This window comes from Garra rufa, chromosome 10 (assembly GCF_049309525.1).
Source record: "Garra rufa chromosome 10, GarRuf1.0, whole genome shotgun sequence".
Classification (NCBI taxonomy): domain Eukaryota; kingdom Metazoa; phylum Chordata; class Actinopteri; order Cypriniformes; family Cyprinidae; genus Garra; species Garra rufa.
In genome coordinates, this window is record NC_133370.1 from 28006082 (window position 1) to 28023148 (window position 17067).

At 34.8% G+C, this 17067-nt stretch overlaps 1 protein-coding gene across 4 annotated transcripts in view; it reads left to right on the forward strand.

The window, feature by feature from the left end:
• slc12a7a (solute carrier family 12 member 7a) overlaps nt 1–17067 on the forward strand; it is a 29212-nt gene that overhangs the window by 424 nt on the left and 11721 nt on the right. For all 4 annotated transcript variants that reach the window (XM_073848184.1, XM_073848182.1, XM_073848185.1 and 1 more), the window contains exons 2-13: nt 6717–6802; nt 6965–7096; nt 7213–7359; nt 9959–10013; nt 10105–10235; nt 10438–10673; nt 11312–11523; nt 11687–11851; nt 15467–15565; nt 15670–15727; nt 15861–16035; nt 16220–16338. In XM_073848184.1, the coding sequence (XP_073704285.1) occupies nt 6717–6802; nt 6965–7096; nt 7213–7359; nt 9959–10013; nt 10105–10235; nt 10438–10673; nt 11312–11523; nt 11687–11851; nt 15467–15565; nt 15670–15727; nt 15861–16035; nt 16220–16338 (1615 nt within the window). The remainder of the gene's footprint in view (nt 1–6716; nt 6803–6964; nt 7097–7212; nt 7360–9958; nt 10014–10104; nt 10236–10437; nt 10674–11311; nt 11524–11686; nt 11852–15466; nt 15566–15669; nt 15728–15860; nt 16036–16219; nt 16339–17067) is intronic.

Genomic DNA, 17067 nt, shown 5'->3' on the forward strand with positions numbered 1-17067 from the left:
AATCATCTCCTCAAGGATTGTAAACAAGTGGCAGTTTCCTGGTGCCTTTTTTCCCCCACCATTTTCCTGTTTCTCTGTTACTCTATGACGTCTTTCACTACTTCACTTTAGATAAATTACTCAATCTCAACTTTTTTTGTCGTCTTCTATTCTGGATTTTCTGAATTTTCTTGCGTGGGTTCCATTTAAATTTAAAGGGATAGTTGACCCATAAATGAAATCTTTTATGGAATCACCCTTAAAGGGACAGTTCACCCCAAAATAATTATTTACTCACCCTCAAGTTCCAAAACTGTATGAGTTTCTTTCTTCGGAACACAGAAAATATATTTTTAGAATGATGGTAGCCAAACAGTTACATTGACTTCATTCCACTCTGAAAGTTAATGGCTCCCGTTAACTGTTTTGGTTACCAACATCCTTCAAAATATCTTTTTCTGTGTTTAGCAGAAGAGGCATTTTAAGTCACATCAGGGCTCTTGCCATGTAACTTGCTTTGTTGTTGTATCATTATTTACATAAAATGAGGAAGTTGTGGTCTGGCGCCAGTAGCTTGTTGACTGATTTTCCTTCAGTTTCTGACTTGACATACTATTGGAACAGGCGTAGTTATCCTAAAGTTTATAGTTATCCATTCACATAAGAATTGCATAACCAAGACGTCATCTTTAATGTGTGTTAATGTGTGTACAGGGGTGTGTAGCAGAGCTCGTGGCTCATCATTATGGAATTTGTCCTCTTCCTTTTAACTGGCCTATTTAAAACTTTCCATGACAAAAATAAGTTTAATTGTGCTGTTTCCCTTTTAAGATAAAATACTGCTTGTGAAAAAAAACCTTTCCGTAACTGTAAAGGCATTTTGTATAGACCGTATCAGTTGATCATTTAACCCTCATTAACCCTTTAAAGCCTACTGCTTTTGATATCTGATACAGTATATGAATTTTCTGTAAATTAACAAGGTCAGATCTTTGCAGAAAAACCTGCTTTACATGCCTTTTACCCTCTTATTGATAAAGCATACATACAACTTTAAAAAGGTCATTTAGGTCATTTTTGTAATATGAAACCTTTACTGAACTAAAAAAAAACTTAGGTTAACTTGATTATCCATACATCTAAGAAATATACATAAGGCTTTTGAGGAACATTTATTTGTACATCTCTCAATCATCATTGTATTGCCAAAATGAAAACTACAGAGTACTGATCATAAAACTAAGCATTTAAATATCATCTTATAGCATTTATAGACATATTTGTGACCCTGGAATCCAAAACCAGTTTTAAGTAGCACAGGTATATTTGTAGCAATAGCCAAAAATACACTGTATGGGTCAAAATTATCGATTTTTCTTTTATTACAAAAATCATTCATGTTTCATGAAGATGTATTTAAAATTTCCTACCATAAATATATCAAAACTTAATTTTAGATTAGTAATATGCATTGCTAAGAACTTCATTTGGACAACTTTAAAGCTGATTTTCTCAGTATTTAGATTTTTGTTTTTGCACCCTCCGATTTTTGAATAGTTGTATCTCGACCAAATTTTGTCCTATCCTAACAAACCATACATCAAAGCTATTTTTTCAGCTTTCAAAAATATCCGGTTATGACTGATTTTGTGCTCCAGGGTCACATTTTTGGGAGATCCAGAGTGAAAACTGATTTACATGACAAGCTGTCCGAATTTTATCTTACCTTTTGGCCACATAAACAATAACATCTGCACTAAATTGAATTTTTTTTTTTTTTTTTTTTTTGCTTAGTTTTGGCCTCTGAATAAAATTAATGCTCAAGTAATCCTCAAGTAAGCACCACTTATTCCTACTATATCTTTCATATATCAAAAATATAATACTTAAAAATAATATTTTCTAACTATTATTTCATGTCCTAGCCTTTACAGGGTACAAGATACTTTCTTAAATATTTTTTAAAGAAACTAACAATTTAATTTAGGAAGGGGGCAAATAAATAGATTTCAAGATAAAGCTGTTCTTTTGAACTTTCTATTCATCAAACAATCAAATACAAATAAAAACACAATCTTTTATATTAGAATGATTTCTGATATAAAATCTCCATCACAGGGATAAATGACACTTTAAAAACATATTTGAATCTGTTAGACAGTATGTTTACAATCAGGTCTTTAAACAGTAAATGTATGCCAACTATGAGGCTTTTCCAAAACATCACAAATTAGACCCTTTGGGATTTCATCATTTATATACAAAATAAGCTGCGCATGCACGATAAACACAACTTACAAACCACACGGAAGGAATTCTCAGGAAAAGGATGTTTCGGAAGCCTTGAAAGCTTTTTATGAACCTCCTCTGTTATTGTTCTGTTCTCACTGTGGGAAGAGATGTGAAATTAGATTCAAAGGCAGCACAGACCTGGGAAATAGATATTTCCCAGTTTACCACAACTTTAAAATCAACTTTCTCATTTTGTCAAACAGCAGCAGTATACCTGTACATCAATGCAGAAATGTGTTCAGACTTGAATTCGTGCTACTGCTTATAAATAAACTGTTTCATTTACATATCTAGAATTTAGTTAAATAGTAATCTTTAACAAGTTCTCATAATCATATTGTACCAACCTAAGTCATTTGACACTAAACACACTCCCCTCATTTCACTTTGAAATGGTTTTGTAATTACACAAATGAGGTCTAGCATGCTGATGAACTGGATTTCAGTGTTTCTTTTTGCACATATTTCGGCTGACTAACTGGTTTCGAATAGGCCTTTACTGTAATCCCCCCTCCCCTCCCCTCCTCGACTTGATAAGAAGTCATTCAAGACTCGCGCTCAGTCCCGCCAGTCAACGATCTAGCACAGAGTTAAGAGGACACAGCCAGTCTGAAGTTGTTTTTGAACCTCAGAGAGGACAAAGCAAACTGGAGGGCAGGGAGAGGCTGATATTACTTACAAAAAACATGTACTGGAATAAAAACCAGAGTGAAGAAGAGCGAGAAAGACACCATTAGATATGAAAAGTTGAAGACTTGGACAACTGCTGGAACATAGAGATAGACTGATCCCCTTCGCACGGACCACTGACCTTCTTGACAAAACTGAGGAGGAGTTTGTCTAGAATTGCTCAAACTTCACAGCAACAGGTTAAGAAGACTAAATGAAGACTACTGAATTGGAATAAACAAATCAACTGCAAACCGGTGGTTCAACAGATAGATTTGCACAGCAGTTTACTGAGGCACAGTTTCAACTTTTTTAATCAAACAAGAGACAAAGTAAAAAGGTTCTTGCTGGCTAGACCATCAGAAACTTTCACGCCTTTGTCTCCCTCTCAGCATGGAGTGTGAAGAAGTTTTGAATGAAGAAGTTTTGAATGTAGAGACATTAGGTGAGTTTGACTCTCACTGATATGGATCTTCAGAAGATCATTACAATGGCAAGCTTCAGTTTTAAATGAACTGCAATTAATGTAAGCATTTGTAAATTTACATTCTGTAAAAACAATGTTTTACTTTCTTTTTTACCGTCACCATATGTTTCTTACCTTTAGGCAGATGTGTGCGGTACACAGCTCACAGATCTGAGTGTTTTCTAGATGATCTGTTGGTATTTTATCTTCTCAAATATCTTTTAGAAAAAATATCGCATGCTTGTTTGCTACATATATTGGTTTAGTGAATGCAGACAATCATGGCAGATTAAACAGTTTACTGTATTTCGCTGGCATTAAATACTTTTTGAGTTAGGCTATTTCAAAGATGGCAACATGACCCTTCATGTATTTCAGTAGCATCTAGTAAACACATTTCTACTAAATGTAACTAAAATAACAGATGAAGAGTTAGGTGGAAAATGTGAGTTTTGTAATGTTTCCTCAAGACAAGAATAAACATGTCTTGTCAAATAGTTAACACTTTCACTTTTTTTTGTAACTACACTTTATGTCTGGGCCAACTCTAACAACATTAAAAAAAAAACTGATTAAGCAAGACTAAATACACTACACGCATTAGGTTTTCCATCTCATTTGTGGTTTAGAGAAGTCAGCTTTGCAGAAAGAGCTGATTAAACGTATGATACTTATAGCAGATTTTAGAACCTATTTGTTTTCATTTGTTATGCATTTTCTAACAAGAAAGCACATGTTTTTTTGTGCGAATTTGTTGTGTTTAGAGTAGAGCTGTGCAATTAATTGAAATAAAGTTTCGATCTCGACCTCCACCGATTATGAAAATACAATAATTGAGACAAAATGATTATTGGGCCCCTGATTCCTTTCTACTTTTCGCTGCTCAGTGAAAGCATTTCACATGCAAATCAGTAAAATCATGTAATGTAACTTTTCACAAAATGTTTTAAACGGTCAAATACACGCAAAAATGCGGCACTACGTGATTACTCACGTAAACCCTAGTCGGTTTTGTTAGCGAACATAAACAGTTGAGAAAGAAAATACGTGTGTAACAGTAAATTGGATCTGTGCGGCTCATGACAACAGGCTATTCCTGCTGTCGACTGTGTGCTTAATATTAATCAAACATCAAAAGACAAAGGCAGTGCTCTTGATTTACGGATTTTTAGCTTTAATAAGAAACAAAGAAATTTAATTCTTACAGTGAAGACTGCTGCTTTATTTTACATAAGATTATTCAGTTTATGTAGCCTAGTAGGCTCTTAGCTGCATACTGAAGACTTGCATTTAAAAAAATAACGATTTAATTTGTATAATTTTTTTTCTACTGTGTATTACTGACAGTAAGTAACGTAGGCTATTGAGAATTGTGAAATTTTGCTGGTCTCTAAAATGTAGATGTCATATCTTTATTTACAGAATATATATATAATATTGCTATCTTTAAATAAATCACTTATATATGTTTTGGCCATGTTGGCTACTTATAATCATGTTAAATAATTGTGATTACAACACCAAAATAATTGTGTTTATGATTTTTACCATAATCGAACAAACCGAAAGTCATGGCCAAAAGTTTTGAGAATTACATAAATATTGGAAATTGGAAAAGTTGCTGCTTAAGTTTTTATAATAGCAATTTGCATATACTCCAGAATGTTATGAAGAGTGATCAGATTAATTGCATAGTCCTTCTTTGCCATGAAAATCAACTTAATCCCGGAAAAAACTTTCCACTGCATTTCATTGCTGTCATTAAAGGACCTGCTGAGATCATTTCAGTAATCGTCTTGTCAGGTGAGAATGTTGAAGAGCACAAGGCTGGAGATCATTATGTCAGGCTGATTGGGTTAGAATGGCAGACTTGACATGTTAAAAGGAGGGTGATGCTTGAAATCATTGTTCGTCCAACCATGGTGACCTGCAAAGAAACGTGTGCAGCCATCATTGCGTTGCATAAAAATGGCTTCACAAGCAAGGATATTGTGGCTACTAAGATTGCACCTAAATCAACAATTTATAGGATCATCAAGAACTTCAAGGAAAGAGATTCAATTCTTGTTAAGAAAGCTTCAGGGCGTCCAAGAAAGTCCAGCAAACGCCAGGATCGTCTCCTAAAGAGGATTCAGCTGCAGGATCGGAGTGCCACCAGTGCAGAGCTTGCTCAGGAATGGCAGCAGGCAGGTGTGAGCGCATCTGCACGCACAGTGAAGTGAAGACTTTTGGAAGATGGCCTGGTGTCAAGAAGGGCAGCAAAGAAGCCACTTCTCTCCAAAAAAAAACATCAGGGACAGATTGATCTTCTGCAAAAAGTATGGCGAATGGACTGCTGAGGACTGGGGCAAAGTCATATTCTCAGATGAAGCCTCTTTCCGATTGTTTGGGGCATCTGGAAAAAGGCTTGTCCGGAGAAGAAAAGGTGAGCGCTACCATCAGTCCTGTGTCATGCCAACAGTAAAGCATCCTGAGACCATTCATGTGTGGGGTTGCTTCTCATCCAAGGGAATGGGCTCACTCACAATTTTGCCCAAAATCACAGCCATGAATAAAGAATGGTACCAAAACACCCTCCAACAGCAACTTCTTCCAACAATCCAACAACAGTTTGGTGAAGAACAATGCATTTTCCAGCACGATGGAGCACCATGCCATAAGGCAAAAGTGATAACTAAGTGGCTCGGGGACCAAAACGTTGAAATTTTGGGTCCATGGCCTGGAAACTCCCCAGATCTTAATCCCATTGAGAACTTGTGGTCAATCCTCAAGAGGCGGGTGGACAAACAAAAACCCACTAATTCTGACAAACTCCAAGAAGTGATTATGAAAGAATGGGTTGCTATCAGTCAGGATTTGGCCCAGAAGTTGATTGAGAGCATGCCCAGTCGAATTGCAGAGGTCCTGAAAAAGAAGGGTCAACACTGCAAATACTGACTCTTTGCATAAATGTCATGTAATTGTCGATAAAAGCCTTTGAAACGTATGAAGTGCTTGTAATTATTTTTCAGTACATCACAGAAACAACTGAAACAAAGATCTAAAAGCAGTTTAGCAGCAAACTTTGTGAAAACTAATATTTGTGTCATTCTCAAAACTTTTGGCCACGACTGTAGTTTGGAGTGACTTCAAAGTAACCATATACAAAGTTGGCAAGTGTATGATGAGTAATTAAAAGTCTTTCCAGTCGGTGCCCCCCCCAAAAAAATATTTTCAGTTTTTAAATGTGGTGTAGCATATTCCAGACTTTACATAAACAACCAACCTGTCTCTGATTTAAACCATGTTTGTGTTTTCTCTAATTTTCCAGGTGACGAGACTCCCAGAGAAACCAGCTCTTTAATCAGCACAGATCATGATGACAGCATCTATGGCAAGAATATGGCTCTCTATGAGGTAACGAACTGCTTAAAACCAACCCTTTCATGTTTGTGCATCAGCTATCACTGTTTGAGAAATTTATATTCAAATAAAATACTTGACCTTATGGTTCCTCTAAGTTACAGTGCAATGCTCTACATATTAAATTCTTCAGCTCCTCCGTGTCTTTACTTACAGGATGAGATGGAAAGCACACCGATGGTGTCATCTCTCCTCAACAAACTGGCCAACTACACCAACCTAATCCAGGGGGTCGTCGAGCACGAGGAGGCTGAGAGCGAAGATGGGATTCAGAGGGTCACCGTAAATGTGAGTCTCACACTGAGATGATTGAAAGACTTTCAAACACGCATTGAACTGACAGCCTTTTCAGTTTGCCCTACATAACCTAAATGTTTTCGTTTTATGTGTCAATCTGTTTGAAGGGCCCTCAGATGGGCACATTTATAGGTGTGTTCCTGCCCTGCATGCAGAACATTCTGGGTGTGATTCTTTTCCTGCGGCTGACATGGATAGTGGGTACCGCGGGAATCGTGGAGGCCCTTGCTATCGTCTTCATGTGCTGTTCTTGCGTGAGTTTTTTTTATTTTAAAAACACTTTATTTGACTCACTAATGTAGCTTATTAATGTATCCAGGTGTTAAAAGACACAAAAGCTTTTATTTCAATCACTTCAATCAAAAATGGCTTTTTGTCAGTTTTGACAGTTTTGCCACAAACTAATGAAAAACTTGACATTGCCAAAAGTACATAAACACTTCCTTATAATTATCGGATTTGGCTCGGATAATTATCGAATTCCAGTGACAAAAATGTTGATTCTATAGCATACAGTGACATTGAAGACAACTATGTGCTTCAAACTTTGTGCCAACAGTTTCAACATGACAATGCCTTTGTGCACAAATTGAGATAGATGCCATTTACATCAAGTGAAAGTGGCAGTATTTTTAGCTATATAATATTTACACTAAGTGCAAATAGCCATAGATTCTATTTACACTATGTAAAAATATGAGTATTTTCTTCGCAATGATAGTAGTTGAATGCTATTTATACTACTAAGTGCAAATGGTGGCAGATATCTGCACCTAAGTGTAGTTTTTGTCTTGTTTACTAGTATAATTATCTAAACAATCTTGAATCAAGATGCATTTACTTGACAAGTAAAATGACTTAAGATATTATGTCTTGTTTCCTAAAAAAAAAAAAATCTAAATTTGGTTAGTTTTTGCTTAAAACAAGCAAAAACATCTGCCAGTGGGGTAAGAAAAATAATCTTAATTCAAAGGCTAAACAAGTTTATTTTTCTGGCCCCACTGACAGATATATTAGCTTGTTTTAAGCAAAAACGAACACAATTTTGATCTTTTTTTTAGAAAACAAGACTTTACAAGTCACTTTACTTAAAAACCCTTAAATTAGGATAAATTTAAACTAGAAATTTATACTAGAAAACGAGACAAATACTAAGTAAGAAAATAATTTGCAGTGTAGTACATGATAAAACAGTATGCAATAAAACATACTGAGTGTAAATTTAAATTTTTTATTAAAATTATTAAATGGATGCCGCTTTGGGACAATAAAGCCCTCCCTACCCCTAACCTTCCACTTTTCAATTATTTCCTTAATGTTTAATGAAAATAAATGCCTTTTCGATGAGATACGTGATGTGAAAAGGGAGAAAAACAAGTTCGGTAAAAGGCGGATTTAAACACAGGCTGATCACATCAAAAAGCTAATTGCTACATGCTTTATTAATTACAGCACAACATTGGAGCTATTTTTTGTTGTCTTTTGCAATGCTGTCTAATCCCATCAAACGTTGGTGGGTGGAGTAAGTGTAAATAGCCTCAGCTAACAAGGGTGGCTATTTGCACTTAGTATTAAATAGACACTCTAATAGTGGGCAAAATGACCTTAAATTGATTATTAAATACATTGTATATTATAAAACTTGAAATCTTTGCAAATCTTTGAGACAGTAAAAAAAATCCATCTTCCAAACCATGTCTTTACCTAAATACACTTTGATGAATTTATCATCAATTAATAAGGATTTCTTATTTTAGAGCTGTCAGAATGGATTTCACAAGAAACTTCACAAATAATTTGCCATTGCGTGCAGAGAAAAGTAGCCGTGGGCAGCGTGAAGCTGTTTTTAATCAATTACAATGAACGAGAAAAATTGACCATGGATTATTTAATATGGTAAACTTCTGGGGAATCACCAGTAAATATAACAAAAAATGATATTTATTTGCCCATTTACTTTGATAAGATTGTCCTGTGTATATATATATATATATATATATATACACCTGTACCTCAAACCACATTCATCCATGCAGATGTTAAAAAAGTTTAAAAAGATACTAGTTTGAACATTAACTTTGGAAGCCCTAAAATATTAAAAGTAAAACTGGAAAGCTCTGCAACAAATACAACTAAAGGTCAACTCTAACAAAATGAAAAAAGAAAAAGAAAAAAATTAAGTAAGTTAAAAAACAGCAAGCGTATACAGTTGAGGTCAAAAGTTTACATCCCCCATTCAGAATCTGCAAAAATGTTAACTAATTTAACCAAAATATAAGGGATCATACAAAATGCATGTTATTGTTTATTTAGTACTGACCTGAATAAGATATTTCACATAAAAGATGCTTATATATAGTCCACAAGAGAAAATAATAGTTGAATTAATAAAAATGACCCTGTCCAAAAGTTTGGACATCGCCTTGATTCTTAATGCTGTGTTCTTACCTGAATGATCCACAACTGTGTTTTTTTGTTTAGTGATAGTTGTTCATAATTCACTTGTTTGTCCTGAAGAGTTAAACTGCGTGCTGTTATTCAGAAAAATCCTTCAGGTCCCACAAATTCTTTGGTTTGCAGCATTTTTGTGTATTTAAACCCTTTCCAACAATGACTGTATGATTTTAAGATCCATCTTTTCACACTGAGGACAACTGAGGGACACATATGCTCAAAAACATGCAAAAAAAGAGCTGGGGGTGAAAACTTTTGAAAAGAATGGAGATGTGTAAAATTTTTTTGATAATGTATTGATAATGTATTTTCTACTCGTATTTAACAAAATATTTTGCATTTTGATAATAAAAATAAATAAATCTGTCTTGACACAACATGCTATTTTCTTATCTCTAGACCATGCTGACTGCAATTTCAATGAGTGCCATTGCGACTAATGGTGTAGTGCCTGGTATGGTTTCAATCTTCTATGAAATTTGTAAAAATATATTATTAATATTGACTTCATGAGTCAACTTGATTCTCTTCTCGTCCCACTTTAGCTGGTGGTTCCTACTACATGATCTCCAGAGCATTAGGCCCAGAGTTTGGAGGAGCAGTGGGTTTCTGTTTCTACCTGGGCACCACATTTGCAGGTTCTATGTACATACTAGGAACCATGGAAATTTTTTTGGTGAGTCAAAACCTACAGACCAGCATTAACAATTTCTTGCAAAAAAATACAGCACTACAGAAGAGCTTGTGTCAGCACTGAACTAACACGAGTCAGCAGATTCTATCATTAACTGAGCCTTTCATTGCCCTAGAGATAACCTCGAAAATTACATTAACTTATGCAACAATAACCCTTTCTCTCCTTTCATACCCTGTTACAGACATACATAGTGCCCAACGCAGCTGTGTTTAAAGCAGAGACTGGAGAGCCAACTGCAATGCAAAATAACATGCGCATATATGGGACGTGCTGTTTAGCTATCATGACTCTAGTGGTGTTTGTTGGAGTGAAATATGTCAACAAGCTGGCCTTGGTCTTCCTGTCCTGCGTAATGCTGTCAATTATGGCCATCTATGCAGGGGTCATACAATCCGCCATTAGGCCTCCCAATTCTCAGTGAGTAGTGCTGTGATTTTTTTTTTTTTTTTTTTTTTTTTTTTTTACATGGACATTTAAACTCAACCAAAGCCATCTCATGACCAATTTGTACGTATTTTACAAGATGGCTAATTCTTGGCTATGTTTTTTGTGAGGGGTAGGTTTAGGGGGTTGTCTTTCGTACAAATTCATATGAATCTACCACCTTGTAAAATATGTACGAGCTTTCACAAAACATACGAATTAGTACGAATCAGCCACCTCGTAAAATACACTCTTAAAAATAAAGGTGCTTCACGGTGCCATAGAAGAACCTTTAACATCTGAAGAACCTTTCTGTTTCTCAAAAGGTTCTTTGTAGTGAAAGAAGGTTCTTCAGATTATAAAAAGGTAAGAAAGAGATGGTTCTTCAAAGAACCTTTGACCGAATGGTTCTTTGTGGAACCAAAAATGGTTCTTTATGGCATCGCTGTGAAGAACCTTTTAAAGCACCTTTGTTTTTAAGAGTGTTTGTACAAACTGCCATGAGAACACTGAGTTTTTGAACATATGCTACAGCTTAATTTACAGTGTTTGCATGTTTAAGATATATCAAATGTAATGGAGCATTTTATTTGAACACAATTACATTTATGGTCTCTTTTGTACACCAACAGAGTCTGTCTGCTAGGCAACCGGACCTTGCAAAATTCTAGGTTTGACAAGTGTCTAAAGACAGAGGTTATCAACAACGTAACCACCACCACTGAACTATGGAGGCTTTTTTGTAAAGGTAGCTTAGGAAATGAAACATGCGATGAATACTTCAAACTTAACAACTTAACAGAGATTCGGGCTGTTCCTGGCTTGCTCAGTGGGGTCATATCAGGTAAATGCTCAAATAAAATTACACGCCAAGCTTTACAAATCTCATTTACCTTAATAATTAGTTGCAATTAAACAGTCAATTTGTTTGTTTGTTTTAGAACCTGATGCATTTTCACAAACATAAGACAGCTCAGTGTTTTGCTAAGTGTTAATGTCTTTCCTAGATAACATGTGGGGACATTATGATCAATACAAGACAATAGTGGAGAAGAAGGGACAGAGTTCAGACCGAGCTTTGGATAACACCAATGACATTTCGTATTATGTCCTCAATGACATCACTACCTTCTTCACCCTTCTGGTTGGAATCTACTTCCCTTCAGTTACAGGTATTTCAAACCTGCATGACTTTATTTATTCTGTTGAAATGTGTGTGTTGTGTTTTTTTTTTTTTTTTTTTTTTTTTTTTTTTTTTGTGGTACTGGTGGATTTAAGATCATTTAAAATGAATGTGAGATTCTGAAGGTCCAAAATCACTCAATTCACATAAATTTTCTTTTCTGTGCATCAGTTTAGTTGACCCGGTTCATGAGTTCAACAACTATGGTCACATGGAAAAGTGACCACAAGACCTAAACTCTTTTTGCACCTCTATCTGCATGGTTTTATAATATCTTATAGGCTTGTTGTGTCAATTAGGCACTTTCATTTTTATTGACCGTGCTCCAACAAGAGTTATTAGCTGAATACATAAAAGACAATTGCCACTGAGGAAGTAAAACACAGAACAGAAAGAGAAAATATATGTAATTGAGGATTGCAAAAATATTTCACTGGAACTTGAAGCCACCAAAATGTGAGGACGAAACATTTCCTCATAAAGATAGTATATCCACTCAAATTGAGGCAGTAACTTCATATATAAGAAATTGTGCAACATTTAGATGCTGGTTTACAACTCCGGCCTTGTGAATTTCTAAAATCTACATTATATTTCTCAGTACTGAGGTGATAACTAAGCCGTTTTTGTAATTAAACCAACAAACTATTCAGATAAGTATGTTTAGGTCCGATGTCCAGATATCGGACGTGTATCTGATTTAAAACCACATTTGGAAGTAGGGCTGGGTTTTGACACAAATTTTACGATTCGATTCGATTCTGATTCACAAGCTTGCAAATCTATTGGATGGGAGGTGCACTACAATGTTCTGTTCATTAACTGAAAACAGGCTAGACTAATATTCTCGGGATTTAAGAAATAATATCATTTTGTAAAAATGAATATCGATTTGATTTTTTTACCCAGTTCTGTTTGGAAGTGGCTCAGATCTGATGTGAATTTCTTTTGTGTTTACACGTGCAACAAATTCCAATCTGTGTCAGATGTGAGCATAAAATCAGATTTTTGTGCCTAGAATAGTTCATAATTATTAGTGTATTTTAATTGGTAGTTTCTCTGTGCAGATAATACGCTTGTGGGGTGTGACTGCATCTGTAATAGACAGTGTTACAGTGTGTCTGCTCCATTTGTTTATGTAAAAACAATTATGTTTTTATGTATGCCAAAAGTAGCAAAAATGTGAGCAGTATATGATCCCTTCACAATATTAAGTGTGCTTTCGTGTATTTTTTGTGTTTTAATACTGTTTTGGCTACAAATGACTAAAAACAGAAGTTTTTTATTTTCTTTGTTGTTGTTTTTTACAAACACCCTGCAAAAAAGCTTTTCTTATTTAGATTTGTAGGATTTTCTAGACAAGTAAAATATTTGTCTTGTTTTCTTGAAACAAGCAAAATAATCTTGCAGTGGGGGAGGCAAAATATTCTTGTTTTCCATTTGAAATACTGTAAGATTATTTTGCGTGTTCTAAGCAAAAACTCCCTTAATTTTGACTTGTTTTTTTTTTTCTGAAAACAAGACAATTTTTACTTTTTACTAAGAAAATCCTTCTTGATTTAAAAATGTTTAGATTAGGGCCGGGACTCGATTAAAAAATTTAATCTAATTAATTAGAGGCTTTGTAATTAATTAATCAAAATTAATCGCATTTTAATCGCATATAAATATTTGACCTGAGAACAGTGAGAAGTAAGATTTTTACATGGATTTTTAGTATACCATTGAATAATGACTGAATACATAAGCTTAAGCAACAAAATATTGTTTATTTTTGTTCAACCAAGTCCAACAGACCAGTGCAATATTGCCATTAAGTGTAGCAATAGGCTCGATGTGCTACAGTGATATGCGAATTCCTTGTTGCATAGCTTGCACACAACCATGCTCTTATCGACGCTTCCATCCATTCCTTTTTAATAACAAAATTTCCCATCCACTGGGCCAACCAAAGCGGTCTCATCAGCTTTTTTGTCCATGTTCATTGTGGTTTGTTTTGCTGCGTCCCAATTCGCCTACTTCTACTATGCCCTATAAGTATGTACTCTTTTTGTGAAGAAAAGTACATACTTTTGAGAATGTAGCAGAATAGTAGGCAAGCTTTGGGACATACTACTTCATCATAACTGCTTCTTTAATGGACGCTCTGTTGCTTAGTTACCTGAATCCTGTCACTGTTTAAACTGCCCTGTCAATCATCACAGTTAACATTATCTACATTTAGTTTAATTTAATTTCCTACCGTATTAGAGAGAAATTAAGAGGCACGTTTTTCTAACGAGTCTTTCGTGCCGAGAACTCTGCTCTTGTGTTTGCTTAATTATGCATTTAAACGTTAATGACCAAACCTATCATTATAAATGTTGCTGCACATGGAATATAACGCGGATAACATTTAAAAAATATTTTTTATCAGGTTACACACTGATTATTTATCACTTAAACCCCCTTTCTCTACCTGTCCGTTGGTCGCGCATATCCTCCATATTTGTAGTTTTTTAACACTTTTTATGCGTGTTTGTAGTTCTAATCGAATCCTCGTTCACGGCGCAGTGTGTTGCGGGCAATATTAGCCGTTAAGAGTGTGCATTGATCGCTAAGTAGTAGACCATCCGGGAATCTTTGGAATACTTTTTAAACATGCTACGATTTGGGACATACAATACTATTTAGGACGGAGGCAGCTTGTCTGAACGCTAGTTGGTGCTCCAGTATAATCTGTCCGCTCAATCTCAACCAGTGAGAAACGTTCCGCGGTGCAAAACTAAGTGCGATTAAAATGCGTTAAAAAAAATTAACGCGTTATTTTTGTGTAATTAATTAATCTAAATTAACGCGTTAAAGTCCCGGCCCTAGTTTAGATACATTGGCTGGAAACAAGACAAAAAAAGTAAGAAAAGCGTTTTTTTGCAGTGCAGTACACTGTAAAAGGTTTTTAGGTTGAATCTGGTAAAAACTTAAGTTCAGCAGCTGCCTTAAATTAAGTTAAATAAGCTTAAAACTACAAGTCATTTTAACTTATTACAATAAAAATCAGTTGATTTATCTTGTGAGTTGAAATGACTTAAGTTGATTTAACTTAATTTTATGGCAGCTGCTAAACTTAATTTTTTAAGTTGAAACTGGTGAAAACATTTTACAGTGTAGGATTCATGTGCAGATTTGATTTCAGTGGATTGTGGGTAAATATCCACTCCATTGAGCACTCTTTTTGTTCTTTTGGTATCTCGTTTTAATGAGGGACAAACTTATTCAAATGATACGTATGTGAGTGATCTATGCAAATAATTCAGATAGAATCACAAACTATTTAAAGACAATTTTTCTAACACGTTTAGCCAATTATTTAGAAGGAACAAAGTCAAAAGAGATATTCTTTAATGAATCTGGCATCCCTGGCAGTATTTACTGTAAACACAGGGAAAATGTTTACTTTTTTTTTTTTTTTACACTCTGTCAACATTACCCTGATGCCTATGTCAAAAAACTGTGTGGTTTAAAAACTAACCACCCTATTGAAAAGTGTAGTTAAATTAATTGCTGTGGGGAAAACTGTTTTAAAATTATTATGAAACACATTAAATGTTTTCTCTCATTTTCACAGGAATCATGGCTGGATCGAACAGGTCTGGAGATCTTAGAGACCCCCAGAGGTCCATTCCCATTGGTACCATTATGGCTATTGCAACCACCTCCATCATCTGTATCTTTTTCTGCCAAAATTTTTTGCCTCAAGGGTTGTTTATTGTTTACACAATCTTATAATTATTTAACAAGTCAGATGTATACCTTAATTATGCAAAACAGACATTTCCTGTGTGGTGTTATTTGGAGCATGCATTGAAGGTGTGGTACTGCGAGACAAGTAAGTGCTGTTTGGTAATACCAGTGGTTTAGAAAAATGCTTGCTCAATCGGATCAGATCTACAGTTACGCAGTTACGAAGTACTACGTTCTTCCTGTTTTCACGTGTTTTTGCATGCTTGCTTTCGTAATAGGTATGGAGAGTCAGTTAAAGGGACGCTAGTTGTTGCAACACTAGCTTGGCCATCTTCATGGGTGATTGTGATTGGCTCATTTTTCTCATGTTGTGGAGCGGGGCTACAAAGCCTCACCGGTGCTCCCAGGATCCTTCAGGCTATAGCTCGAGATGGCATCATACCATTGTTACAGGTAACAACATGCCCTGGATTTTCTTTGTGATATTACTTAAAGGCACATTTACATGTCTTGAGGCACAGGTGTGGTTGAATTGTTCTCGCTCACAGAAAATATATCGAAAGAACGAAATTAACGAAAGCACTTGACAAAATTGTCTTGAATATGAAGCCTAACATGATGTACTTCTTACTGGTAGGTGTTTGGTCACAGTAAATCTAACGGTGAGCCAACCTGGGCCTTACTCCTAACTGCTGCAATCTGTGAGATTGGGATCCTCATTGGTTCCCTGGATCATGTTGCTCCCATCCTCTCAATGTGAGTGTGTTCTCCTTGCTTTCACATCTTACATTGTGACTTCTTCTTCTTCTTCTTCTTCTACTTTTTACTGTTTTTGAGGTAAAATTTGTGGAATCTAAACTTTCAAAAATTCTAAATGTCAAAAATCTTAAAACACTCATTGCTTTACTAAATTAAGTGTTTAAATATATTTTTAAGATGTAATCACTTTGATTTTAACACACTGACATATGATTTAATGACATTAAAAATAATGTTTTCTTCCAACGTGGCTAAAATGTTTCACACCATTACACAAATATTAATTTAGCTTCTAAGCTAATTGTAACAATAGAGATTTGTGACAATTATTTTAAAATAAACAGATTTACAGTTAAACATTAGTTATTAAATTTTTTAACACTTATTATTTAATAATTTTTATAAATATTTATGATGATATTTATGTGTACTATATTGTGCCTAGATTGTAAATGTGGTCATCACATGCAGTGTTTCAATCAGTTATTTCAATATCATTGCGGTACTATTGTAGTTTTAGTTGGTTTAGATCATTTAAATAATTTTCCATTTTAATATAATTTAATTTATTGGAATTTTTTTTATTATTATTATTAAAAAAAAACAGGTTTATATACACTACCTGTCAAAAGTTTTTGAACACTAAGATTTTTAATGTTTATTAAAGTCTCTTCTGATCACCAAGCCTGCATTTATTTGATCCGAAGTACAGCAAATATTTTGAAT